General features: G+C 35.2%; 4 protein-coding genes and 2 long non-coding RNA genes across 15 annotated transcripts; 3 read left to right on the top strand and 3 right to left on the bottom strand.

Annotated features, from left to right (window-relative positions):
- The first annotated feature begins 926 nt into the window (after window positions 1-926).
- On the top strand, window positions 927-5,080 carry LOC140976725 (phytosulfokine receptor 1-like). The gene has a single exon (XM_073440991.1). It carries the CDS (start codon window positions 1,188-1,190, stop codon window positions 4,398-4,400), a length of 3,213 nt encoding a protein of 1,070 aa, XP_073297092.1. The 5' UTR covers window positions 927-1,187; the 3' UTR covers window positions 4,401-5,080.
- Window positions 5,081-5,288: 208 nt separating this feature from the next.
- LOC140976726 (uncharacterized) lies at window positions 5,289-9,285 on the bottom strand. The gene is made up of 5 exons (XM_073440993.1): window positions 8,905-9,285; window positions 7,924-8,046; window positions 7,168-7,264; window positions 6,316-6,428; window positions 5,289-5,535 (listed from the first exon to the last, which is right to left on the bottom strand). The coding sequence occupies exons 1-5, from the start codon at window positions 9,196-9,198 to the stop codon at window positions 5,344-5,346; spliced, it is 819 nt and encodes a 272-aa protein (XP_073297094.1). The 5' UTR covers window positions 9,199-9,285; the 3' UTR covers window positions 5,289-5,343.
- A 369-nt stretch (window positions 9,286-9,654) lies between these two features.
- LOC140976727 (uncharacterized) lies at window positions 9,655-25,021 on the bottom strand. Of its 7 annotated transcripts, none has more exons than XM_073440997.1 (10): window positions 15,064-15,419; window positions 14,724-14,979; window positions 14,361-14,622; window positions 14,078-14,254; window positions 13,904-14,011; window positions 12,544-13,820; window positions 10,940-10,995; window positions 10,341-10,861; window positions 9,948-10,207; window positions 9,655-9,876 (listed from the first exon to the last, which is right to left on the bottom strand). In XM_073440997.1, exons 1-2 carry the CDS (start codon window positions 15,271-15,273, stop codon window positions 14,743-14,745), a joined length of 447 nt encoding a protein of 148 aa, XP_073297098.1. In that variant the 5' UTR covers window positions 15,274-15,419; the 3' UTR covers window positions 9,655-9,876; window positions 9,948-10,207; window positions 10,341-10,861; window positions 10,940-10,995; window positions 12,544-13,820; window positions 13,904-14,011; window positions 14,078-14,254; window positions 14,361-14,622; window positions 14,724-14,742. The 7 variants fall into 7 exon arrangements, with proteins under 7 accessions (XP_073297098.1, XP_073297099.1, XP_073297096.1 ...); XM_073440998.1 differs by having other exon boundaries at window positions 15,064-15,296; XM_073440995.1 differs by having other exon boundaries at window positions 12,544-14,011.
- On the bottom strand, window positions 9,763-10,698 carry LOC140977693 (uncharacterized). The gene is made up of 4 exons (XM_073442437.1): window positions 10,635-10,698; window positions 10,341-10,522; window positions 9,948-10,181; window positions 9,763-9,876 (listed from the first exon to the last, which is right to left on the bottom strand). The coding sequence occupies exons 1-4, from the start codon at window positions 10,696-10,698 to the stop codon at window positions 9,763-9,765; spliced, it is 594 nt and encodes a 197-aa protein (XP_073298538.1).
- LOC140976728 (uncharacterized) lies at window positions 16,550-17,845 on the top strand. The gene is made up of 3 exons (XR_012175308.1): window positions 16,550-16,767; window positions 16,894-17,183; window positions 17,272-17,845. It is a non-coding gene; the product is annotated as an uncharacterized lncRNA (long non-coding RNA).
- Window positions 17,936-20,848, top strand: LOC140977542 (uncharacterized). 4 transcript variants are annotated; one of them, XR_012175420.1, is made up of 5 exons: window positions 17,936-18,336; window positions 18,438-18,701; window positions 18,813-18,910; window positions 20,022-20,099; window positions 20,165-20,848. It is a non-coding gene; the product is annotated as an uncharacterized lncRNA (long non-coding RNA). The 4 variants fall into 4 exon arrangements; XR_012175421.1 differs by having other exon boundaries at window positions 17,936-18,201; window positions 18,284-18,701; XR_012175419.1 differs by having other exon boundaries at window positions 17,936-18,701; window positions 20,165-20,846.
- Window positions 25,022-25,975: the final 954 nt, after the last annotated feature.

A 25,975-nucleotide genomic window follows, 5' to 3' on the forward strand; every position in this document is an offset into this window, starting at 1 on the left:
GAGATATCCTTATCACACTAAACCAGGAAAGTAACAACCAATAAATCTAGTAAAATAAATCGATTAAGCGAGATCAACAAGTTATTGAAAATCGTCTATAAAAATTTAGTTCAAGGGGACAAGTAGACTCTCTTCATCACACGATTCAATTAAATATCTTGAAATTTATTTTATGTGAAATTGGTAACTGTCCATGTTATGTATCAATCAAGTCAATTTTGCTTTGATAGGAATCATTTCAATAAAATAAATTAGGGTCAGTCTTAAAAAAATTTACCCTAGAGTTGCTAGGCAAATCCATTTTATTATTAAAAATAAGCCACTAGCCACTATGAGTCTAGTGCATATTATGTATATAATATATATGTGCATATAGATATTAGAGACGAATAGGTTTCACAGCAGCTGCAGTCGCAACAGAGGAGCTCGTTGTGTTTGGGAATGCTGAGAGTGATCGAACGCAGGCAGAAGTTGTTGATCGGATGTGAAAAGCATCCACACTATGTTGCTACCATTAGTCGTGAATATGCAGGAGTATAAGCAGCTGCTTGAGAAGGCTCGCCATGAGTTCAACTGCCCTTCTTGATCCTATTCAACATTTATACTCTTTTTTGTCCTAAGGCTCATGTGGAACCCGAAGCCATAGGTCGCATTATGATTTGAAGTCAAGGGCTCCGAGTGAGGAAATAGTTATAATAAATAAGCACTTTGATGGAGAGTTGTAGCATCATTCAAGTAAATACAAATTGAGATCGTAGAAACATGAGCTTGTGATATAGCTACACCTAATTCAAGACCGGTTAATGCAAGAACTATAAATAAAGGACCAAGATCCCTATGAAATAGAAAAGATCATTCATACATAGCATAGTTCACATACATACATACATATACATATACATATACATATATATAATTATATATATATACATGGGTATATATGAGGAGAAGAAAAGGCAGCAGTGCACCACTCTACAGCTGCCTCATTTGGACCAGCGAAGTGGTTCTTGTCCTTGAAGTCAAAAATAAAATCAGTTCTTCCTCCCAACTGTAGTAATTATTGTCTTTATTTTATAATTCTGACACTACTGATTGTAGCTCTCTTCCGCTTAGTCCTAACCCCACTCCGCATTTGTGGTAAAGCTCTTCTTTTTAATTACCATTCCTTTCGTCCAATTTCTTCTTGCATGTTCTTAGATCGAAAAAGAATGGCAACACAGATTCTTGATTTGAGGGTGGTGTTGTGTCTGTCCCTTTTATTCCATTTTCGTGAGATGACTGTGCTGAAATTTTGTATTATCTTTGTGTTTTATGGGTTTTCTTTACAAGCCAAGATCATCAATTCTCAGAGCTTGATATGCAACCCTAATGATTTGGATGCATTAGTGAGTTTCTGGAAGAACCTGGAGTTGGGAGTTGAAGGATGGGGCATCGATTCATCTTCACGCGATTGCTGCAGTTGGGCAGGTATCACTTGCAACTCCTCGTCATCTCTTGGTCTGAATGATACTAATGTCACCGGTAGGGTGGTTAAGTTGGATCTTGGAAGGAAAGGGGTTGCCGGGAATCTGTCTGAATCTTTAGGAAGTTTGGACCAGCTCAGAACCCTTGATCTTTCTCACAATTTTATTAAGGGCCCCATCCCTGGATCACTGTTCCATTTGCCAGCGTTAGAAGTCTTGGATTTGAGCTATAATCACATTTCTGGTTGGTTTCCTGGCGACATAAACGTGCCCTCTATCAGGGTTCTTGATGTTTCTGAAAATTCGATAACTGGTCCTGTTCCTCTTGGGATTTGCAGCAATTCAACCAAGATTTCTGTTCTGAATTTGGGAGCCAATTATTTCAGTCGGAGTCTTCCTTTGGGACTTGGGAATTGTACTTCATTGCAGGATTTTACTCTTGCCGCAAATGTTCTTTCTGGCAGATTGCCTGAAGACCTGTTCCGTCTTTCGAATTTGAGAAACTTGGCTCTTCAAGAAAATATGTTTTCTGGGCAGCTCAGTGGCCTCATTGGTAATCTTTCAAATCTTGTTCACTTGGATTTATCCTTCAATGAGTTCTCAGGAAATATTCCAGATGTTTTTCACAACTTCCTGAATATGAAATCTTTTTCAGCTCAATCGAATTATTTTAATGGTACGCTGCCAAATTCATTGACAAGTTCAGGAACTCTTACTTCTCTTAGTTTGAGAAACAATTCTTTAGTTGGTACCATTGATTTCAACTGTACAGCAATGCTTAATCTTGTTTCACTTGATTTAGCTACTAATCAGTTTCATGGTAAGATCCCTGATAACCTTCCAGCCTGTCCAAGATTGGAAGCCATAAATTTCGCCAAGATTAACTTCAAGGGGCAAGTCCCTGAAAGTTTCATGAATTTTCAGTCTCTTTCTGACCTTTCCCTTTCGAACTCTAGTGTTTTGAACCTTACTGCTGCACTGGATATTTTACAACACTGCAAGAACTTGACCACTCTAGTTCTTACATTGAATTTTCATGGTGAATCAATGCCAAGTTATCCTAGTCTACAGTTTTCGGGACTCAGGGCTCTAGTTATTGCTAATTGCGGACTCACTGGTATTATTCCCCAGTGGTTGAAAGGCTCCACAAAATTGCAACTGTTGGATTTGTCATGGAATCTCTTGGAGGGTACCATACCGTCTTGGTTTGGAAACTTTTCATCTTTGTTTTACTTGGATTTGTCAAACAACTCTTTTACTGGGCACATTCCAGAAGAACTTACTACTCTGCAGACCCTTATCTACGGTGATATTACACTGGAGGAACCTTCACCAGATTTTACATTTTTCGTGAAAAAGAACACAAGTCTCAGAGGGTACCCTTATAAACAAATCCTGAGCTTTCCTCCTACCCTGGAACTCGGCAATAACTTTCTTACTGGACCAATCTGGCCAGACTTCGGCAATCTGAAAGAGTTGCATATATTTGATTTGAAATGCAATAATTTATCTGGAACTATTCCAAGCAGTTTGTCTGGCATGAGGAGCCTTGAGACTTTGGATTTTTCTTTCAATAATTTAAATGGAACAATACCGCCTTCTTTGAGTAGCCTTAGCTTTTTGTCAAAGTTCAGTGTCGCTCACAATGATCTCTCCGGGCCAATTCCCCCTGGAGTTCAGTTCAGTACCTTTCCCAACTCAAGCTTTGAAGGGAACCCACTGCTGTGTGGTGAACATGCTTCTCCTTGTGTCCCAGCCTCCAACATACCACCTGAAAAATCAAAGAAACGACCAAGAGGTGCTACCATAGCAATGGCTGTTGGAATTGGACTAGGAACTCTCAGTTTTCTTGCTATCACCTTTGTCATTATTTTACGGGGGAAAAGGCAAAAAGTCGTGGATCCAGAAATGGAGGACGCTATTGCTAATGAGAAGGATTTTGACAACTTAGGTTCAAGTCTTGTTATCCTTTGTCAGAACGAGAACGATAAAGAAATTTTTCTGGATGACCTTTTGAAGGCTACTGATAATTTTGATCAATCAAATATCATCGGTTGTGGGGGATTCGGTTTGGTCTATAGGGCCGTCCTTCCTTGTGGAATGAAGTTGGCGATAAAACGCCTTTCAGGTGAGTATTATCAGATGGAGAGGGAGTTTCATGCTGAAATTGAGACTCTTTCGAGAGCTCAGCATCCAAATCTTGTTCATCTTCAGGGATATAGCAAGTACAAGAATGACAGGCTGCTAGTATACTCGTACATGGAGAATGGCAGCCTCGATTATTGGTTGCATGAGAAAAATGATGGCCCTCCCTATTTGGATTGGAAAGCCAGGTTGCAGATTGCGCAAGGATCAGCAAGGGGCCTTGCTTACTTGCACCAATCTTGTGAACCTCACATCCTCCACCGAGATATTAAGTCGAGTAACATCCTTTTGAACGAGAAATTTGAAGCTCGTTTGGCTGATTTTGGTCTTGCAAGGCTCATTCTTCCATATGACACCCATGTCTCAACGGATCTTGTCGGAACATTAGGCTACATCCCTCCTGAGTATAGCCAAGCATCTGTTGCCACTTACAAGGGAGATATATATAGTTTTGGGGTTGTTCTTTTGGAGCTTTTAACCAGCAAGAGACCCATGGACATGTGTAGACCAAAAGATTACCGAGATTTAATCTCATGGGTGCTTCAAATGAAAAGGGAGAAAAGGGAAATCGAAGTGTTTGATCTGTTTATTTATGAGAAACAATACGCAGAGGAGATGCTAGCCGTATTCGAGATTGCTTGTCTTTGTTTGAATGAGAGTCCTAGGATAAGGCCTTGTACTCAGCAGTTAGTAACTTGGCTTGACAACATCAACTCGACGACTAGCTTTCGATCACATCAGTGCAAGACTGGTTGTCTTATACCCAATGAATCTTCTCCCCTTTTATCATGAGTAAGTTATGAAATCCAGTGTATATAATTTTCGCATTAACAATGAATACGGAAGATGTTACTCCCAGACATGTGTCTATGAATTTGAATTATTTTTTTGTTGTTACAGTTATGAATATGTTACAGAGAAATTGGTTTTCAGAGTTCCAATCGTCCTTATGATCTTTTCATTCATGAATCTAGTTAGATGAGAAATCTAAAGATGGATCTAGTTCATTGAAAAATATTGTGGGAGTTGACAATTTCAAATTCTTGAGGTATATATGCTGTGTTGCAGACTTGTAGTAGTCAAACCCACTTTTTTTCTGTTTTGAGAAAGACCAAATTTTGTTTTGGTAAAAAAACGTGTTGGTTATTATTTGGTGGTTGAAAGTATGCGATGGAATTGTCATAGTCAAAGAAAATCGCCAAATTTTGTCCTACGTACATCGCAGTTGCTACTTTAATCCGGTCAAGTGGATATTTTTGGGTGAATTTTGAAAACTGGGTGCCATTAGGTTTAGGTGCTTGGGAAGTACGTCGCATGCGGTGGCCCCTTCAATTGGAAAAGCAATTCTTGTCATATTTAAAGTAAATATTGACTAATTTATTCAAATCTGTCATTTGCCTTACAAAATTACAAGAATTTTGTTATGACCTTTTTATTCTGTAACCTAAAAAGGAAGTAAAATCGTCTCAGACTCGTCGCTTTTAATAGTTAGAGGTGAATTGTGAATGCTACAAAACAGAATGGTGGAGTAATATTTCTAAGAAGCATGAAGTGGCTGTCGACACAAGCAATCCATATATAAGTCCACACTATCAAGTGTATTTATAAGCAGAAACATATAGATACCCTGGAGTCATCATGCCACTTCAACATTAAACTTGAGTCACATAAAAATGAGTTACAAATCAGACAAAAGACATCACATTTCCAAAATTCAGACCGAAAAGCTGAGCCATCAAACAGGTCGTGAAGTACGGCCTCTAGCAGCAGCTCTCTCTAGTGCTTTCAACTTGTTGGCTTCAATGCGAGCTCTCTGTTCCTCCGACATGATCTGCGTTGGATTAGAATTAGCAGCACTACTGCCAGGTCTCTGATTAGCCGGTACATTAGCTGCAGCGTCTTCTACTTGCAAAGAATCAGAAGTCTCCTGCATATTGCTTATGTTGGCATTGTATGGTAAATGTAGAAGCCACACAAGTTTTTATAATTAATCCATACATCAAGTTGTTTATGTATCAAAACTTTTGTTTTGGAAGTGAACAAAAGATTGAAAATATGTACAGTTCATTCAGAAATGGTTTTAAGCTTGTTCGGCTTAATGATGGCACCTTTCTTGTTAAACCAAGATAACAAGAAATTTATCAGGTTCACAAGTAAAAGACATATTTTGGCATATTTTAGGTAAGACACACAATTATAAGTTATGGAGAAAATTCCTGAAGTTTTTAAATTAGTTGACATCTCTGCTAGAAACTAACGGAAAAAGATTCTCAAAAATAATACATACGCATATGATAAATATCAACTACGATCAACTCTAACCCCTTAGCCGTTACACTTTGATGCGCACTGGGTAAACTAGGGACGAACGCAATAACCTGCAAACTACATTAGTCACGTAAACCACACCGTATAAGTCTTGTATGACAAGCTTGCCCGATCGCCCAGAAAATTTTTAGGAGGAAGATCACCCTCCTGACCATTGGTCAAACACTTCGAAATGAAAATTTTAATAGTAGATTTTGTTTAAGAAGAACACACATGTCAGCTGGTAGGCCCAGTTACTATGAGATACCCGCAAGGCAGATGGTTGAGTTGCTAGCATTTTTCTCAGAAAAACCAAAAACCTAAAGCTACAACTCTTCATGGCTTCACCCAAGTAACCAAACAAAGGAACATTAAGGAAATACGCAGATTATATACTCACCTCAGTGGCATTTTTCCAGGTTCCATCAAGAATATCTTGACAACTATTTGTGTTTTTGTTTTGTAATAAATTTTCCTGGAAGATAGTTGACTCATCTACGTCGCCTTGAGTATCTATGAAAGTAGATAACAACAATCAGCTAAGCATCAAAATCCAACGGTCAAAGAAGCAAAAAGCCTATGCAATTCCTAATGACCACCTAATGAGGACACTGTGGAAGAGACTCAACACCGAATTGCTAGGCATTGTAACTCACTTACGCTTTCTTCTTGTGGAACAACCACTTCATTAAAAAGCTTTTGTTAAAATTTTATGACGTTTAATGTTGATCCAGAACTACTCTAATAGGAAAATACGTGTTATCATTTTTTCATGAAGCCTGTCATTTAGAACTCTTTTTAGTAGTTCAGTAGTGATTAGAGTTGAAACAAGACTTCTATTAATTTGGCTCTGATGCCATAGGACAAATTCATCTAATTGGCTATGATGTTCCAAGGCCAACTCATCTAGAGACTTCAGCTGTCAAAAATTTGAGCATCCAATTTAATAAGATATAAATGTTTACCAGTTCCATCATCCAAATACACTATGTTCCTTGCACGTTCAACAAGAGGCTTTTACATGAATAAATATATATAGATACACACACATACAGATGTGCATGCATGTGTAATACATATAATTGCAAAAATAAGAATATTGTTAAAACTAATTTAATTTGTTAGGAACATTCTTTACTAAAAATATTTCAAACTTTTGATTTTCTGCACCATGTAACCGGCCTCTGGCACAATGAGCATTCTGAACCAACTCCTTCACACAAGAGTATATAGACTGTGATTATTGATTTACCTTGTTCATTGATCGAGTCTTTAATGACCTCTGACTCACGCAGCTTTGTAGGGTCTACTCCATCTTCAACCCTGTCTCTTAAATCTCTAAGGCAGACCTAATTGAAGGAATTGAAAAATAAAAAAATTAAAGAAAGCACCCTTCTCACAGAAATAAAATTGTCATGTCCATCATTCTGACAATAGTACTGACGATCCTCCAACCGATTGATCAAACAAATTAACTGTAAAAAAAGTAGAGTTTCTTAATCATTATTGTTCAATGTTAAGATGAAAGTGTAGCCAATTTAGAGATTCGCAGAGCAAAAAATTACTCATGCAAATAAAATCTAAGTGGTTAGAGCAGAATAAGATCATGCTACCGGAATTGCATGGTGTGTTCTATTTTTCACTCCTTTCTTTCAACTTTGGTGGCCTTCAACTTATAACTGTCTGAAATCAAGATGAAAACTAACATGCTACAGATAATGAAGAATTTTATTCTTTGGGATGGTTTTATCTACATTCGGTGGTAATAATTTCATATTCAACAACCATAAAAGCAAACTAAATACTAAGAAAGGAACAAGATCTTCCAAAAAAGGCCATTTGTTTGTTTCCCAAGCTAGCAGGTATTTTACAGATTTTGGGATTGATAAATGCTGCCGGGAAATTCAAATAATAATAATGTCATCTAATTTCAATCCAATATTGTAGCAATCAATAGAAGATGGAAATGATGAACGGATGAGAATAACATGAGTAGATAAGTGCTCACCTTGACACGTTTTGTGGCACCAACATGTTCAACTTTATTTATAAATTGATCAAATGAGTAGTAGGGAAGCAAACGCGAGTGCCATTCAGCATATAGTCCAAGCAGGTGTCCCAGATCGTCAACCTACACTAAATAATAGCATTCTTGAAAGACCTGACCCAAAAAGACCACAAAGCTGGAGGTTTATTATTTTTTCTTTTATGTTTAAAATACTAAAATATAATACGTTTAAACTAATATACGTAATTTCATTGAAGTAGCATGGAAAAAGTACACTAGTAGACACCACAGATTGGGGTAGACTCTGTGGAGGACGCAGAGCAGTCATCCGACAAATCGTAGATTATAAAAAAAAGATGTTCAATTGTTTTAAAAGTGCTCTTTGTCCAATTTTTGCAACTTCTGTTTCATGAAGAACATATCATGCAACTTCTGTTTCAAGAACATATCACGATTCAACTAAGTAACTTATCTGCATACATAAGTCGGTAACATTTTCGTCCTGCCAATGTCTTATCTTTGGTCGCCCTAAAGTTAATTCATTAAAATTCATATTTCCAAATGTGCCAATCAAATAGTTCAAATTAAAAGAGTGAACACTATGTGTATGGCTGATGCGACAACTATGTTGTACATGATGGGAAATGGAATCAAAAGGTTCTTGCAAACACGATTGAAGGATATCAAAAGCTTCATTATTACACTGAACAGGCCCCTTGACGGAGCCACCCTAACGCCCCGTTCAGTTTTTAAATTTCATTAACTAGGGCCTAATTTTTGCTCTTGCCCCCCTAAAACTTTTTTTTAAAAAAATTGCCTCTCAAACTCCATTTTCAGATTCCGTCCCCAGCGAACAGCTGCACACAACCAATTATCCCAATTTAATTTCCAACAAAACTAATTTCACGCGCAACGGTATAGTTAAATATATGATTTTCTCAACAGCCAAAGATAAGTGAGGATGTAATATAAAGATTTGACCTCGTAGCCGCGGCCACGGCACTTGATAGCACGAGGGAAATGGCGGAGTACGTGTCCAATGCCAGCATCGGAAAGGAGGAGGTCCGGAGTCAGTTTCGGCCTGGTCCTTGGCGCCTTCTGAGGTTTATGTGCAGCTGCAGGTGGCCTGGGGTGATGCAAAGAAGAGTTGGGATTGAAATTGGAATCGGGAACAGACGGGTCGGCTGAATTAGGATTGGAAGGGCAATCGCGGGACCAATGTCCTGGGCGGCCGCACTTGTAGCATCCAGTCGGAGCAGCGCCGCTTGCTTCCATTTTAGTGCTTGTGTGAGTGTTGGCGGAGGATTTCTGCAAAGATTAGGCGGGAATAGTAGGCGGGGGACTGAATTCCCTCCGCAACTCAACTATTAATATTACTATTATTATTTTTATTCATTATATTTTAATATTTCATTCATAAATAAATACGTAGAAAATAATTATTTTTCTTATAATCAACCTTGGCCATGTAGAAGAAATAACATAAATAAATATTAATTAGTTTTAAAAATTATTACAAATCAGAATCTGATAATGAGTTTTTATGAATACATTCTTGAAAAAATTAATTTAATGTTATCTAAATTTGGAGATGATTTCAAGTTAAATACATCGATTTATTTCGATTAACTATGTGAAAACAATTTTGTAAAGATTATTAATATAGAATTTTTAAAGATATAAGTTTACTCAATTTGATTTTACAAGAGAGAAATTGTGATGTACCGTGGGTGTAATTTTGCTAGATTTTTTAAAATAAACATTCCTTCCTATCATTTATTTGGCATCGGAAAACAATGGAATCAATTCAAAGACCAATCAAATTTGGGGTAAACTATTTTAATATTGCCTCCGTCGCTCAAAAGATGTGTCAAGAGACCAGCTTTTACTGGCATCCAAGTAATCCATTATGAACTTTAACACTTCTTTTTCCTGCCCAAAATCTCCACGTACCTGCAAATTAAAGGACCTCAATTTTCATGCTAAATTTTATCTTCTGTTCAGAAATGTTGGTCATCACTTACCATTCGATCATTCTTGAGAGGCGAACGGCACTCTTGGAGATCGTCCCGTAGGAAAAACTCCCTGGCCGCATATCTTAATTCGGACTCAATGCCTCGTGCGGTGAAGAATTTTACCGAAGGGCTTCCTCTCGTTGCATTGCACAGTCCAAAATGGATTAAATGATTTACTTCAGGAAATGCCAGCAGCATAAACATAGTAGCATGGTTCAGTTTTGATGTATACTCCATAGCCAACTTCAGAACCGAGCACAAGCAGATAACTGTTTTGCAATCGTGTCTAAGTTTTGATTCCTTCTTTTATTGAGAACTTGTACTATGTTCGGTTTAATACAAAAGGGTATTCATTTCACGCTTCTTCATATATAAAATCAACACGAAAAATCTTATAATTACCTCCAAATGTGCGTCTCCGCTGCTGAAAGGCTTTATTAATGAGAATGGTTGTCTTCTGTTGTTTCGGAGAATGCCATCTTTGATGGAGCTTAAAGAGTAGGCATAGCCCCCAACTACGTGCATGAATTCGTTAAAAAAGGATCTCCTATCGATCATGTTCCCGGGACTACCAATTCTAATCACTGCATGAATAGCCATAGCATTGTGCAGATTCATAAAGAATGCCAGCTTTTCTCATCTGTCGAGAGATGCATTACATTCACTCTCTGCAGATCCTCCACTAGATTTACATACCTCCTAAATTCTTCGCTGTTGCTGATGCCAACATAATCAAGATGGCGTCGATCATCAGATGCATAGGATTCAAGTATATCTGACATTATGCAGGTGAGCCTCTGGCTCAACGCAGCAGCGGCCTTAGGCTCCAAATCATTAACCGAGCCTCGGAAATTGTGGCCGGAATGAATGGCTCGTGTTCAAGGAACCGGTAGAGGTGGTTTCCATCCTCAAATGTGTTCTCCCTACACATATGTATCATTACGTCAAAATTAGGCTCTTAATGAAAGATCCCGTGATCTTGAAAGTGCGTATGATCTTACCCGAAAACGTGGTGAATGAAATGCTTTCTTGCAAGCTGCTTCCCAACCTCAATGGCCTAGTGAGTGGTCAATATGTAAGAAAAAGTGGAACATATCAATTCATATCAGAAGAAGAACAAACGTGTAAGAAATGGCAATGATCGTAGCCTACAATTTTGAAAAACGTTACATGCACCGCTTCAACTTTAGAAAATTGAAATGGGCGTGCGCTTTTTTTCTACAATAAGGCTCACACAATCACTCATTGATGGTATGAGAGGCTTATAAATACCGGTGATTGAGGTCCCTAAGCACACACCTCATAAGAACAAAATACACCATCTACAGAGAGTGTTGGAGTGCTTAGAAGGTTTCAATCGGAGGAAAACAGAAAACTTACAAATTATTCGATGGCCGGAGGTAACGCTCGATCTACATTCGCATATTGTTTATCATGTTCATATATTTGTATAAACATGATTTTTAAAATAAAAAAATTCTAACATTTGGTATCAAAGTCATGATACTTCTGTTTTGAAAATTTTGTTTTTCATTCTTTTGAAAAATCTGATATCATGAATTTTTTTTTAAAAAAAAATTATGAAAGTTTTGTTTAAGGAACTTAAAGTTTGAAGTTCGAACACAATAATATTAAGAAATCATAAGTAGAATTTCCTTGATTTATTTCTCATATTCAATGAAGTTATAGGTAGATAATTGCCGAAGTAGACGCACGCGAAGTAATAGGTTACCATTTTACTTCGCATTATAACCGAAGTCGTACCCAAGAAATTAGCGAAGTGTTTGACCGGTTCAATGAAGGAAAAAACCGGTCTGGAATTAGACCGATGCCGAAGTAAAACGTTTTTTACTTCATCGATTTCGTAAAGTGCAGAAGTAAAAGCTTATATATAATTGTATGGTTTACATTGATTGACGAAGTAAATGTTTTGTATAACTTCACAGGTGTTGTATTTTGGTGAAGTAATTGATGCGAACGACTTCGTTGTCATGGAACTATGATGAAATAAATATATTCTATAAATTCACCGTAATTTTTATTTGTTGAAGTATTTAATATTTTGTTACTTCAAAATTGACATTAATTGACGAAGTAGTGATTTAAAAGAGTTCATTTTTTGTATTATAGTGAAGTAATTAATAAAGAACGACTTCACAATTATTGAGTTGTGGTGAAGTAAATTCTTTCTTTAACTTCGACACAATTTTAACATGACGATTATTACTTCATCATTTAGTTTAGTGTTGAAATAAATAATCATATTTTATTGCAACACAATTTTAATTTAACGAAGTAATTCTTGATCACACCACACTAATTTAATAAAGTAGTGAAGTAAAAACATAATTTTCACTTTATCAAAATAATTTAATTAGTATACAATAATACCACTATACACACACACACACACACATATATAATTTAAAATATATTCATTTGATTCATAAATTATCCATCTAAAAATGATGAAAATCCACGTATCCACAAGTATATCTACCAATCCAGAAGTATATATCCACAAGTATAATCCAAAAATGTATCCACAAGTACGTACAACCCAAAAATATATCCACAAATATATCATAAATGCACAATGACGTACATGATCCATTTAAGCACCTACATAAGAGTAGACGAATTCGATTCATTCACTTTTGACTTCATCATATTGAGATTGGTTGTAATATTGGTTCTTGATTAATTCCTGCAAACTGAAATGTAAAAAATACAAGATACATTAGATTAATAAGATCATTCATCTAATGATAGTTGTCAAAACCTTCCCACTTAGGTTAGACTTTGCCACGTACACAAGGGAGTTGTCTTGTATATTAGTCCTAGACCCAACAGTGATGTTATTCGCATCACCTGCATTCAGGAAGAAGTCAAAGTACCAAACCATGCCACATCTTAAAACACAAATGTTTTGATTCAAAACAAACACAAATGATCAAATTCTCTTAAAACAAATTTTCTGATTCAAAACAACAACAGAAGGTAGAAATTGGAAACCTGTTGGTTGGCCAATCTCAGGATGATTAATCCTAGTCATACCAATATAAATGAGAAAAATGCCATTCAGATCCCGCAAATAGTGAAAGCACGATACGTCTATTGGGTTTTCAATGGCAAAGAAATGTTCCAGAGCCCACATCACAGGTGCAAAATTACCATATCTCATCATTCGCATGTCTTATTGACCATAGTATTACCCAAAACTTTTAGTCATTTAGTACATAAACACAATGAGGCAAATATAGCTTATAAAGGCAAATATTTGTAAAGTTTATAACAAGAAACTGATATCAACAAAGAAACCACAAAACCATGCATATATCATATACACCACTGTCACAAATAAAGACCATATCATATGCATATAAACAACAAAACTAAGCATATCATAAACAACAAAATAAAGGGCAAAGCAGCATATCAATTATCATAAAATGCATATTATCATATGCATATATATCCCAACGGAAACAAATTATCCCAACCATTAATTCTAATAGCACAAATTCCAGAATTAATAATTATATAGATTTCATGTGCACATATCCCAATGACAGCAGTTTATCTCAATAATAAACCAGAACATAACATAAAGAAGAAACTTACCATCTTCTCCAACTGAGGATTTTCAGATTCAACTATCTCTTTCATATACCTCATCACACAATATTCATATTCAACAAAACCGCTTTGTTTTAGATTACCTTATATATAATGAAATTGAAAAGTTAATGCAACAATCACAATCCAAATAATTAGAACTATCCATTCATGTCTTCATACATAGGCACAATTCATACCGTCAATTGTTTAAAACATGGCCTTTGAGAAATACCCTCAGATGCATTGTACATTTTGACCCCACTACATTTTAAAAAGTAAAAAATTATATTTTTTTTCATATTTATAAGTGAATGCATTCAAAATCAACATAATTTACTACTTACTTGGTCACTATAGTTTTCCATGCATCGTCTCGGTTTCTGTTAGCCGTAGAGTCCAATAAATAGATCATATTTTTATCTTCATTGAGGATAGTCAAGATCCAATGGTACCTGCAAAAATGAAAATATAGCATTGACTAATATGTAGTAGAAATCAATAAATAACTAAACTCTTACCCAGTGTTGTATGGGATAAGGCAGATGTTGTCTCTACACACTGCTTCCAACTGGTCAGCAATATGCCGTGATAAGTCACGACAATCTTTGCCAATTGGGCATGTAGGTATGCTTCCGTGATCCACAAATGAAATATAATCAGCCCTGTCTTCTTCTCTCAAATATTTGTAGAGGTGACTGCACTCAAATATTACATAACTTGGTTATAAATGTTTCAAAGTATGGACAAGTTCCACATAAATATTAAATATGCAAAAAATATAGTAAGTTAGACATAACATACCCCATGTAAACCAAAATTTGTCTTGCGCCTATCCCTCTCATCTCCATAAAGCGTAAGATATCTTCTCTTAGCAACCATATGTTTTGGACGTCCAAACATAGCGCTCTCAAACTTTATATATGGTCTCCGATTCATTCATCAATCTAACAGCATGTGAGTAGATATACTTGCATGCCGTGGGTAATGTTTTTTCAATATCCTTGAACTTGTCGAGCTGACCGGGAACATCCGAAAGAGCAAATAGTTGAGGTTTCCCCTTCTTCTACAATTTAGAATATTCATACAAGTATTCTAAACTAAACCATTGTCCAAGAAACATATATGAAAATTGCAAATACAAAATCAAGAGAAAACTTAAAGTACCTGTGTCGTTGGAAAAGTATCAACTCTTTAGGCCAACCAACAATGGCTCAACTGCATCATTGACGATTCTTGGTCCAGACTTAATTGGGATTGGAAGTTCTGCTTCTTCATCTAAGACAACATCAATAGATACCTTGAAGTTTTGTTCCCCAAGTGGAACATGATGAATCATGATATTTGGACCTCCTTCTGATATTATTGTGTCATACGCCACCACGTTTTCACGTTGTTTTACAGCCAAGTGGCATTTTTTTCCCTTTTAGGAACAATAAGATATTATATATATAAATATATGATTGTGAAAAAAAATAATTTGACTTGAAGTCAAGAAATATAGAACCTTCATATTTGAAGTGTCGCTTTCATAACCTTCTTCCACATCATCTGACAGTTTTGGGTCTTTCATGTCTGAGCACTTGTTTGATGCTGCAGTCTCGGAAGTTCGATCATTGATGACGGGCATAACACTAGCAAGTTGAGCCTTCAATTTTTCTAATTCTGCCTTTAAACTCTTATTCTCTTCCAATTGTTCTTTGAAGTTTTCGACCATGGCTTTTGGGACTAATTCCCTCTTCTTTCTTGGAGTTTTAAAAAGACTTGAGGCTTTACAAACCCTCCCATGCCTCGAACCCTTCCATACCGTTCTTGGCTTCCTAAGGCAGTGGTTAGCACATCATTCATTCCAGAAGATTTGAACTGTCCTTTGAATTTTTTCCCAACAAGTCATCCTACAATTAGAGACATAACAAATCAATCCAAAAACCACGGTTTTATATATCTAGGCAATATGGAGATTGAATAAAACTAAACATTTCCAATTTTTTCGACGACTTATGATGTCTCCACATTTGTTATGTTGCCAAATTTGTCTTCCCGGGCTTTACGCCAAAGCACCGATCTATAACTTCTTCATCTTCAGCAATTATGTTTTTCTCTCTCTACAATTCCAAAATTTATCAGCTTAAGAACATGAAGAACTTGATGAAAATGATAAATAGAATGCTCTATAGCTTACTAGTTCAGCCTCCAAGCCGATGTAACCCTTGCGGGACATTCTGTGGTGATATTTACAATGCATGGTCCGTTTTTAATATATAGGGCTGATATTTTAATTATCCATGTTATTGTGTAGATTTTAATATTGGTTTCATTCATGTTCTTTTGCAGCGGAGAGCATAATGGGTCGCAAAAAAGAGGATAAAAAAACTGAATTTGAGGAGCTACAAGAATTAAATGATGATAAGCCGCTTGGAGTTACTGATGCAGAGCTGCATGGACTTACTAATGAATAAGAACGTCTTGTAGATGTGCAGAAGAACAAGAGAGGACCTACATTGATGGGTAAACTAACTGCAGCTGCAAGATGGGGAAAAAAACGAAGATTCATTATGATGACATGGGGAGGCCAACATACAATGCAAATGGAAGGGCTTTACAATCATACATTGGCTCTATTGCAAGATCCATGGTTCCAATCAATATAAAGTCCTGGCCTGATGTTCCAGAAAACATAAAACAAAAAGTGTGGGAAGAGATCTCGGAAAGTACATGATTAAATTTTGTTGTTCATTTGAATTTGTTAATCAAGGATTGACATATACAATAATTTGTCATTTCAGAATTTGCTACGTTGATACATATTTTTTTTTATACTCCGTGCTATTTTGATGATCTTGGTTGATAAGAGTAATATGATGATTTTAATCTTAGTATCATATGCATATTTTTTATCAGCATTTTATGTACATATTAACTTGAACATGTATGTATTTTCATTTGAACATGTAGATATATACGATATGAAATAGTACCAACTAATATTTTTTTTTGCAGAATGTCTTCGAACTAGCGCCACAAAGTGAGTCTGATGTGATGAGTTCAGCAGCTCAAAAGTGGCGAGATTTAAAAAAAAAAATTGACTAGCAGATTTGTTTCGCCGAATAGAAAAAATCCTGAAAATTTGATTTCTCCACCAAGTCAGTATCAGCTCCCAATAGCAGATTGGAAAGCATTTGTGGATGCGAGACTAGATCCATCATGGGAGGTACTTTAAGAATTTTCAATTTTTTCTTTAAGAGACGAGATCCATCATGGGGGTACTTTAAGAATTTTCATGTTTTCTTTAAGAATTAATAATTTTCATACTTAATTGAAGAACCCAATGATGTAGGTTACTCACGAAAAACAAAAAAACTGACCATGCATTGTAAATATCACCACAGAATGTCCCGCAAGGGTTACATCGGCTTGGAGGCTGAACTAGTAAGCTATAGAGCATTCTATTTATCATTTTCATCAAGTTCTTCATGCTTTTAAGCTGATAAATTTTGGAATTGTAGAGAGAGAGACATAATTGCTGAAGATGATGAAGTTGATAGATTGGTGCTTTGGCGTAAAGCCCGTGAAGACAAATCTGGCAACATAACAAACGTGGAGACATCAGAAGTCGTCGAAAAAATTGTAAATATTTAGTTTTATTCAATCTCCATATTGCCTAGATAAATAAAACGGTAGTTTTTGGATTGATTTGTTATGTCTCTAATTGTAGGATGACTTGTTGGAAAAAAAAAGTCGAAGGAGAGTTCAAATCTTCTGGAATGAATGATGTGCTAACCACTGCCTTAGGAAGCCAAGAACGCTATGGAAGGGTTCGAGGCGTGGGAGGGTTTGTAAAGCCTCAAGTCTTCTTTAAAACTCCAAGAAAGAAGAGGGAATCAGTCCCAAAAGCCATAGTCAAAAACTTCAAAGAACAATTAGAAGAAAATAAGAGTTTAAAGGTAGAATTAGAGAAATTGAAGGCTCAACTTGCTAGTGTTATGCCTGTCATCAGTGATCGAACTTCCGAGACCGCAGCATCAAACAAGTGCTCAGACATGAAAGACCCAAAACTGTCAGATGATGTGGAAGAAGGTTATGAATGCGGTACTTCAAATATGAAGGTTCTATATTTCTTGATTTCAAGTCAAATTATTTTTTTCACAATCATATATTTATATATATAATATCTTATTGTTCCTAAAAGGGAAAAAAATGTCATATGGCTGTAAAACAACGTGAAAACATGGTGACGTATGGCACAATAATATGAGAAGGAGGTCCAAATATCATGATTCACCATGTTCCACTTGGGGAACAAAAANGCTAGTGTTATGCCTGTCATCAGTGATCGAACTTCCGAGACCGCAGCATCAAACAAGTGCTCAGACATGAAAGACCCAAAACTGTCAGATGATGTGGAAGAAGGTTATGAATGCGGTACTTCAAATATGAAGGTTCTATATTTCTTGATTTCAAGTCAAATTATTTTTTTCACAATCATATATTTATATATATAATATCTTATTGTTCCTAAAAGGGAAAAAAATGTCATATGGCTGTAAAACAACGTGAAAACATGGTGACGTATGGCACAATAATATGAGAAGGAGGTCCAAATATCATGATTCACCATGTTCCACTTGGGGAACAAAAATTCAAGGTATCTATTGATGTTGTCTTAGATGAAGAAGCAGAACTTCCAATCCCAATTAAGTCTGGACCAAGAATCATCAATGATGCAGTTGGAGCCACTGTTGGTTGGCTTAAAGAGTTGATAATTTTTCCAACGACACAAGTACTTTAAGTTTTCTCTTGATTTTGTGTTTGAAATTTTCATATATGTTGCTTGGACAATGGTTTAGTTTAGAATACTTGTATGAATATTCTAAATTGTAGAAGAAGGGGAAACCTCAACTATTTGCTCTTTCGGATGTTCCCGGTCAGCTCGACAAGTTCAAGGATATTGAAAAAACATTACCCGCGGCATGCAAGTATATCTACTCACATGCTGTTAGATTGATGAATGAATCGGAGACCATATATAGAGTTTGAGGGCGCTGTGTTTGGACGTCCTAAAAACATATGGTTGCAAAGAAAAGATATCTTACGCTTTATGGAGATGAGAGAGATAGGCGCCAGACAAATTTTGGTTTACAAGGGGTATGTTATGTCTAACTTACTATGTTTTTTGCATATTTAATATTTTATTTATGTGGAACTTGTCCATACTTTGAAACATTTATAACCAAGTTATGTAATATTTGAGTGCAGTCACCTCTACAAATATTTGAGAGAAGAAGACAGGGCTGATTATATTTCATTTGTGGATCCCGGAAGCATACCTACATGCCCAATTGGCAAAGATGGTCGTGATAAGTGTTCTAAAAAGCGGTAGGCGGTAGGCGGACGGTTACCTACCGCCTATCACCTAGGCGACTAGGCGGGGCCTAGGCAAGCATACCTACATGCCCGATTGGCAAAGATGGTCGTGATTCTAAAAAGCGGTAGGCGGTAGGCGGACGGTTACCTACCGCCTAGCGCCTAGGCGACTAGGCGGGACCTAGGCGGTTGCCTAGGCGGTTTTTTTTAAAGCTTAAATTCGTTAAGTTGTTCATGAGTATTATGTTTGTATATGAAATATATATTATTATAAAATTTAAAATTGTAATAATAAATATATATTAATAAATTTTTATGTATGAATCATCCACATCAGTTTACTACTTTACTACAACCGTTGTACAATGAAAATTAAATTTGTTCAACATTTTTTCCAACATAATATATTGATATTAAACCTAAACATCTAACTCTTCTAGTTCATCTCCATATTTTTCCAATACTTCTTCTGTATCGGATTCAAACTCAAAATTCATGGCTTCTTCCTCCTCTTCATCCGATACAAATTCTTCTTCGTGAAGTTCCCTTACATCTTCAACATTTGTCTCAACGTCTTCATCTCCACCATCAACAATCCATCCTTGTGCCATAGTTGCTTCACTAGCAAGTAGAACATCCACTCCTTTTTCTTCTTGCCTCCTCTTCTTGTTGATGATCTTGGCATTGAATTGAACATAAACTAAATTGTTCAACCTTCGGATATCTAGTCTATTTCTTTTCTTAGTATGGATCTACATTAAAAAATATTAATATTGAATACATATTTAAAAATATATAATAATAAGTATAGAATAATCAATTAAGTACTTACTCGCTCAAAAGTACTCTAATTTCTCTCACAACCGGAAGAACTTGTAATCAACGTTTATAATAATAGAAATCCGGCTAAGCGGTGATATGCATATATACTATAATTAGGAATATCATAATTTGTTTTTTTTAAGTGTAAACCGCCTAGGCGGATTTTTAATTGTAAAATCGCCTAGGCGGCCGATTAATATGGTGGCGCCTAGAACTTTCGACTAGCCTAAAATCGGGGCGGTCCAGCGCGCCTAGGCGGTCCTTAGCGGGGATTTTTAGAACACTGATCACGACATGTTGCTGATAAGTTGGAAGCAGTGTGTAGAGACAGCATCTGCCTTATCCCATACAACACTGGTAGAGTTTAGTTATTTATTGATTTCTACTACATACTAGTCAATGCTATATTTTCATTATTGTAGGTACCATTGGATCTTGACTATCATCAATGAAGATAAAAATATGATATATTTATTGGACTCTACGACTAACAGAAACCGAGACGATGCATGGAAAACTATAGTGACCAAGTAAGTAGCAGATTATGTTGATTTTGAATGCATTCACTTATAAATATGGAAAAAAATATAATTTTTTACTTTTTAAAATGTAGTGGGGTCAAAAAATACAATGTCTCGAAGGGTATTTCTCAAAGGCCATGTTTTAAACAATTGACGGTATGAATTGTGCCTATGTATGAAGACATGAATGGATAGTTCTTATTATTTGGATTGTGATTGTTGCATTAACTTTTCAATTTCATTATATATAGGGTAATCTAAAACAAAGTAGTTCTGTTAAATGTGGATATTGTGTGATGATGTACATGAAAGAGATAGTTGAATCTGTAAATCCACAGTTGGAGAAGATGGTAAGTTTCTTCTTTATGATATGTTCTGGTTTATTATTGAGATAAACTGCTGCCATTGGGATATGTGCACATGAAATCTATATAATTATTAATTCTGAAATTTGTGCTATTAGAATTAATTGTTGGGATAATTTGTTTCCGTTGAGATATATATGCATATGATAATATGCATTTTATGATAATTGATATGTTGTTTTGCCTTTTATTTTGTTGTTTATGATTGCTTAGTTTTGTTGTTTATTTGCATATGATTTGGTCTTTATTTGTATGATATATGCCCAGTTTTGTTGTTTCTTTGTTGATATAAGTTTCTTGTTATAAACTTTACAAATATTTTCTTTTAGAAGCTATATTTGCCTCATTGTGTTTGTGTACTGAATGACTGAAAGTTTTGGGTAATACTATGGTCAATAAGACATGCGAAGGATGAGATATGGTGATTTTGCATCTGTGATGTAGACTCTAGAACATTTCTTTGCCATTGAAAACCCAATACACGTATCATGCTTTCACTATTTGCGGGATCTGAATGGCATTTTCCTCATTTATATTGGTATGACTAGGATTAATCATCATGAGATTGGCCAACCAACAGGTTTTCAATTTCTACCTTCTGTTGCTGTTTTGAATCAGAACATTTGTGTTAAGAGAATTTGATCATTTGTGTTTTTTTTGAATCAGAACATTTGTGTTTTAAGATGTGGCATAGTTTGGTTCTTTGACTTATTCCTGAATGTAGGTGATGTGAATAACATCACTGTTGGGTCTGAGACTAATATACAAGACGACTCCCTTGTGCATGTGGCAAAGTCTAACCTAAATGGGAAGGTTTTGCCAACTATCATTGGATGAATGATCTTATTAATCTAATGCATATTGTAATTTGCAGGATCAATCAAGAACCAATATTACAACCAATCTTAATATGATGAAGTCAGAAGTGAATGGAGCGAATTCGTCTACTCTTATGTAGGTGTTTAAATAGATCATGTGCGTCATTGTGTATTTTAGGATATACTTGTGATTTTCTAAAAACTTTGATATGAAGGATATGAGCGATGCATCTTATGTAATTGACATTAAGATAAATAGAGACCGAATCAGAGGTATTCTAGGTCTGTCTCAAGAAACATATATCAACAAAGTTTTAGAGAGATATCGGATGAAAGATTGTTGCCCAAAGAATGATTTAGAGCGGGAACAATGAAAAACATTCCTTATGCTTCTGCTATCGGAAGCTTGATGTATGCTCAGGTTCGCGCTAGACCTGACATTGCATTTGTTGTTGGGATGTTAGAAAGATATCAGAGTAATCCAGGTTTCGGCCATTGGAAAGCTGCAAAGAAATTGATAAGGTACCTTCAAGAGACCAAAGATTATATGCTTATGTTCAGACGAACTAAGGATTTGGAAGTAATTGGCTACTCTGATTCAGACTATGCTGGCTGCATTGATTCACGAAAATCCACTTCAGGATATATTTTTATGCTAGCTGGTGGAGCTGTATCTTGGATAAGTGTAAAGCAGCCATTGACTGCTACTTCCACTCTGGAAGATGAGTTCGTATCTTGTTTTGAGGCAACCTCACATGGTGTATGGTTGAAAAGTTTCATTTCGAGGCTTCGCATTATGGATTATATATATAGGTCATTAAGAATATAATGTGACAATTCAGTTACTATTTTTATGGCTAAAAAATAACAAAAGTGGTAGTTGAAGCAAGCACATCGACATTAAATATTTGGCCATACGAGAACGTGTTAAAGGTAAGAAATTAATTATCGAGCACATTAGCACTGAATTGATGCTTGCAGATCCTTTGACTAAAGCCATGTCACCATTGAAATTTAAGGATCATACAGAAAGAATCGGACTTGATTCCTTTATGTAATTTTGTTGTAAAAACAAATTAATGAAACTATGATGTGATATTTTTCTCATATTTATTTTGTACACGTTCATTGATTCGAGAAATATCAATAAAGTTGGACCTCGAATAAACATAGGGTTTATTCATTCAGTTATACAAATTTGAGATACATAATGCATTGTGATACATGGAAGATAATACTCGTTTTAAAATGACCTATCGCCATGATTCATGTATTTTGTTTTCTCTTATGGAAAATGAGATATGAGCCAAGTGGAAGAATGTAAGAAAAAGTGACACATATCAATTCATATCAGAAGAAGAATATAGCTTACAATTTTGAAAAAAGGTACATGCTCCGCCTCAACTTTAGAAAATTGAGACAAGCATGCATCTCTTCTTTTGACAATAAGGCTCTCGCAATCACTCATTGATGGTATGAGAGGCCTATAAATACCGGTGATTAAGGTCACTAAGCACACCTCGTAAGAACAAAATACACCATCTACAGATAGTGTTGGAGTGCTTAGAAGGTTTCAATTGAAAGAAAACAGAAAACTTACAAAGTATTCGATGTTCGTAAGTAACTCTCGATCTACTTTCGCATATTGTTTATCATGTTCACAGATTTTTATAAACATGATTTTAAAAAAAAAATTTAACACAATATGCACAAAGCATGAACTATTCAGAGGGAAAATAACATGATAATGTAGACGGATGGAGAAGTCATGCCAAGAACAACCACCTTTCCATGTTACACATTAAGTTGATAGTGGGGGTGATTGATAATTCTAAATTCAAGTTTTAATGATGCAAATATAAGATTTTCACATGTCCAAATAATCTTTATGCTCATCTAAATTAAAATATATTTACTCCAATTGCCTATTTTTATCAATAAAGATTCGAATGTACCAAAATCAACTATCTAATTGCGTAGTTTAATATTTATCGTTTGATTTTTTCTTAGTCACTAGTGCACCGACGCTCGTGTTGCGTGCTTGTAAAAAAATTTTATAATTAATTTCGTTTATATTTAAATGAAGATCAAAATATAATTATAACAAATAGTGAAAAACTACACTATAATTTTGATATATGAATTAAAAAAAATAGAAAAATGAAAGAATTATTAAAACAGACTATGCCATCAAAATTTAGTCACTCTAAAGATCTCAATATAGATAGTAGACCCTAAAAACACGTACATATCTCACCTTGATTATCCATAAATTATTGCTTAAATTCTAGATTAGAAAAAAAAAAGTCTAATTTCTCCAAGTGGAGCTAGGACACATTCCATTTTGGATTCAAACCAAACCAAATTGCATTAAAATTATGACTCAATTTGTTTTCCACAAAGAATGAGGTCTCTGAACCGTTTTTCTCTACATTGAATAGTCAAGAAAAAATAATAATTTCTATATAAATGTTTGAATGATAATGATGATGATGAAATAAAGAAAAGAAATGTCTCTATAAAATTTAAAAAAAAAATAAAAAGGAGATAAGATATATTTATGTGGGTACATAGGCATTAATCTTGACACTTATTCCCATAGTTTTTGGTCTTAGCCAAAGTATATATTTTTTTTATTTTTTAACGTATTTTTATTATTCATCATACTTTTTCACTGTATATNCCTCAAAATTAGTAACTTAAATAATTTAATTAATAAGAAACCTTTTATATATATATATATATCCTTATATGATATAGTTATATGAATCAATTTTATGCCATGTATATCCGATTCGATCCGATCTTATTTATAAAAAATATTAATTTTTACAATAATTATGCACAAAAATATAAATATATAAACCATCTAACAAATGACCTAATCACATAAATAAATAAAAAGAGTGATGCGAGAATAAAGTGTACCTTGTTGCGAACACAATCCAAGTCATCTTCACGAAACGGTCTTGAATCGGAATCCTCTGTCGCACCACTCTCGCAATTGCCGCCATCTCGTCCACCGGAGATTCTTCCTCCTCCGCGTCCTCGTTAAACCCATACACAGGCGCCGCCGGAGCATCATCTGGTCTCTTCACACTCAAAATCTCCTCCAATTTCTTGTCCAGCATCTCACCGTTCCTCAACGAATTTAGCGCTATTAATCCGCCGATCAGTTTCTCGTTAAAGAATATCTGCGGAACCGATACAGTGCCGGTCCTCTCCCTCAACTCCTTCTCCCTCCCGGGGTATACGTCAACGTTGATTTCGGCGAAGTTTAGGTTCCTCTGACGGAGGAAGGATCGGACGGCGGTTCAATCCCTGCAATTCGATCGGGAAAAGAAGCTTATTCTTCCCTTTAGCTCCGTTTTGTTATCCTTGAGCTTCTCGATCACTTTCAACCCAACCAAATTGAATTGCGTCACATTAACCTTGTCGTAATCGTCTTCCTCCCCGCTCTTCAAAGACGATATGCGCTTCGTAATCGCGGCCGAGAAACTGTTTCTCATCTTGCGTATGAATTTCCCGATTTCCGTCGCCTGCGTGTCGAGCGTCTCCGGCAAGGAGCGGGATCGCGGCATNGCAACTTTAATTATTATTTATTATTTACAAATTTAATAAATTAAAGTTAAGAAGGAATTCATAAGAGAAAAGAATATATCATTTGAGAATAGATATTTTTGTTATAGTTATTTAAATTTGAAAAATAAAATAAAATAAAAATTCCAATTTTGTGTTTTTGAGTTGCATAAGTTTTGAGGGGAAAAGATAAATGCAAAGAAGATGTCAAAAGTAGCAGTGAGTTACATTTGTAAGAAGTTTTCTTTATGAATTATGATGAAATAAATAAATAGATTTAACAAGGTTGTATTTGGATTGACATATTTCAAATATATTTTGTCATTTTAGATAAACAAAACCATAAACTCTGAATCTCTCCTTATATGTTTATATAGCGTTTCATTTTAATTAAAATGAACTTAAATTTCACCTAATATTGGAGTCATTTAAAATCCATTATATTTTATGTAGCTAATGTGTACTTAAGTAATATACGTATTTAATATTTTATTTATTGTTTCATTGTTAGAAATAAAACTATAATCAAAATCCGAATCCATATATCCAAATACAACATTAGGGTTTATGAAGTGATAAATCATAGAACCACTGAAATTATGAGAACTAAATATGAACACAAGTTCTTTTTATTTTATTTTTCCATGCACCCATCATTTAATTCGTGTTTTTGAACATTTTTGGGAAACCATGAAAGTAATTAATTACAGCAATTAGTTAGTTATAAATAGTGAAACCGTTGCTGCCTCCTTGATTAGATATATTATTAAAGTTTATTCTTTTACAATTACCACAAATGAATAATTGGTTGAATGAACTTGTGAATTAATTATATTATATGCTAGCGATTTTTACACATGATGTGTAATTTTATTTTTATATAAAGAAAATTGTGTTGGCATAACTTTCTTTTGTATGTTTTTTCTTGCAATAATCCAATAAATATATAT

The sequence above is a fragment of the Primulina huaijiensis genome, chromosome 5, assembly GCF_012295235.1.
Source record: "Primulina huaijiensis isolate GDHJ02 chromosome 5, ASM1229523v2, whole genome shotgun sequence".
Lineage (NCBI taxonomy): Eukaryota > Viridiplantae > Streptophyta > Magnoliopsida > Lamiales > Gesneriaceae > Primulina > Primulina huaijiensis.

What these genes read in the sequence shown, in the direction of transcription:
- LOC140976727 (XM_073440997.1), bottom strand. Translation starts at nt 15,273, where the DNA reads ATGGTCGAAAACTTCAAAGAACAATTGGAAGAGAATAAGAGTTTAAAG. An exon ending in GCGACACTTCAAATATGAAG is followed by an intron (nt 14,980 to 15,063) that starts GTTCTATATTTC and finishes TGTTCCTAAAAG; the next exon opens with GGAAAAAAATGCCACTTGGC.
- LOC140977693 (XM_073442437.1), bottom strand. Translation starts at nt 10,698, where the DNA reads ATGCATCTGATGATCGACGCCATCTTGATTATGTTGGCATCAGCAACA. An exon ending in GCGGAGACGCACATTTGGAG is followed by an intron (nt 10,182 to 10,340) that starts GTAATTATAAGA and finishes TCGGTTCTGAAG; the next exon opens with TTGGCTATGGAGTATACATC. An exon ending in CTCTCAAGAATGATCGAATG is followed by an intron (nt 9,877 to 9,947) that starts GTAAGTGATGAC and finishes TTTAATTTGCAG; the next exon opens with GTACGTGGAGATTTTGGGCA.
- LOC140976725 (XM_073440991.1), top strand. Translation starts at nt 1,188, where the DNA reads ATGTTCTTAGATCGAAAAAGAATGGCAACACAGATTCTTGATTTGAGG.
- LOC140976726 (XM_073440993.1), bottom strand. Translation starts at nt 9,198, where the DNA reads ATGGAAGCAAGCGGCGCTGCTCCGACTGGATGCTACAAGTGCGGCCGC. An exon ending in GCCGTGGCCGCGGCTACGAG is followed by an intron (nt 8,047 to 8,904) that starts GTCAAATCTTTA and finishes TATTTAGTGTAG; the next exon opens with GTTGACGATCTGGGACACCT. An exon ending in GTGCCACAAAACGTGTCAAG is followed by an intron (nt 7,265 to 7,923) that starts GTGAGCACTTAT and finishes TCCTTCAATTAG; the next exon opens with GTCTGCCTTAGAGATTTAAG.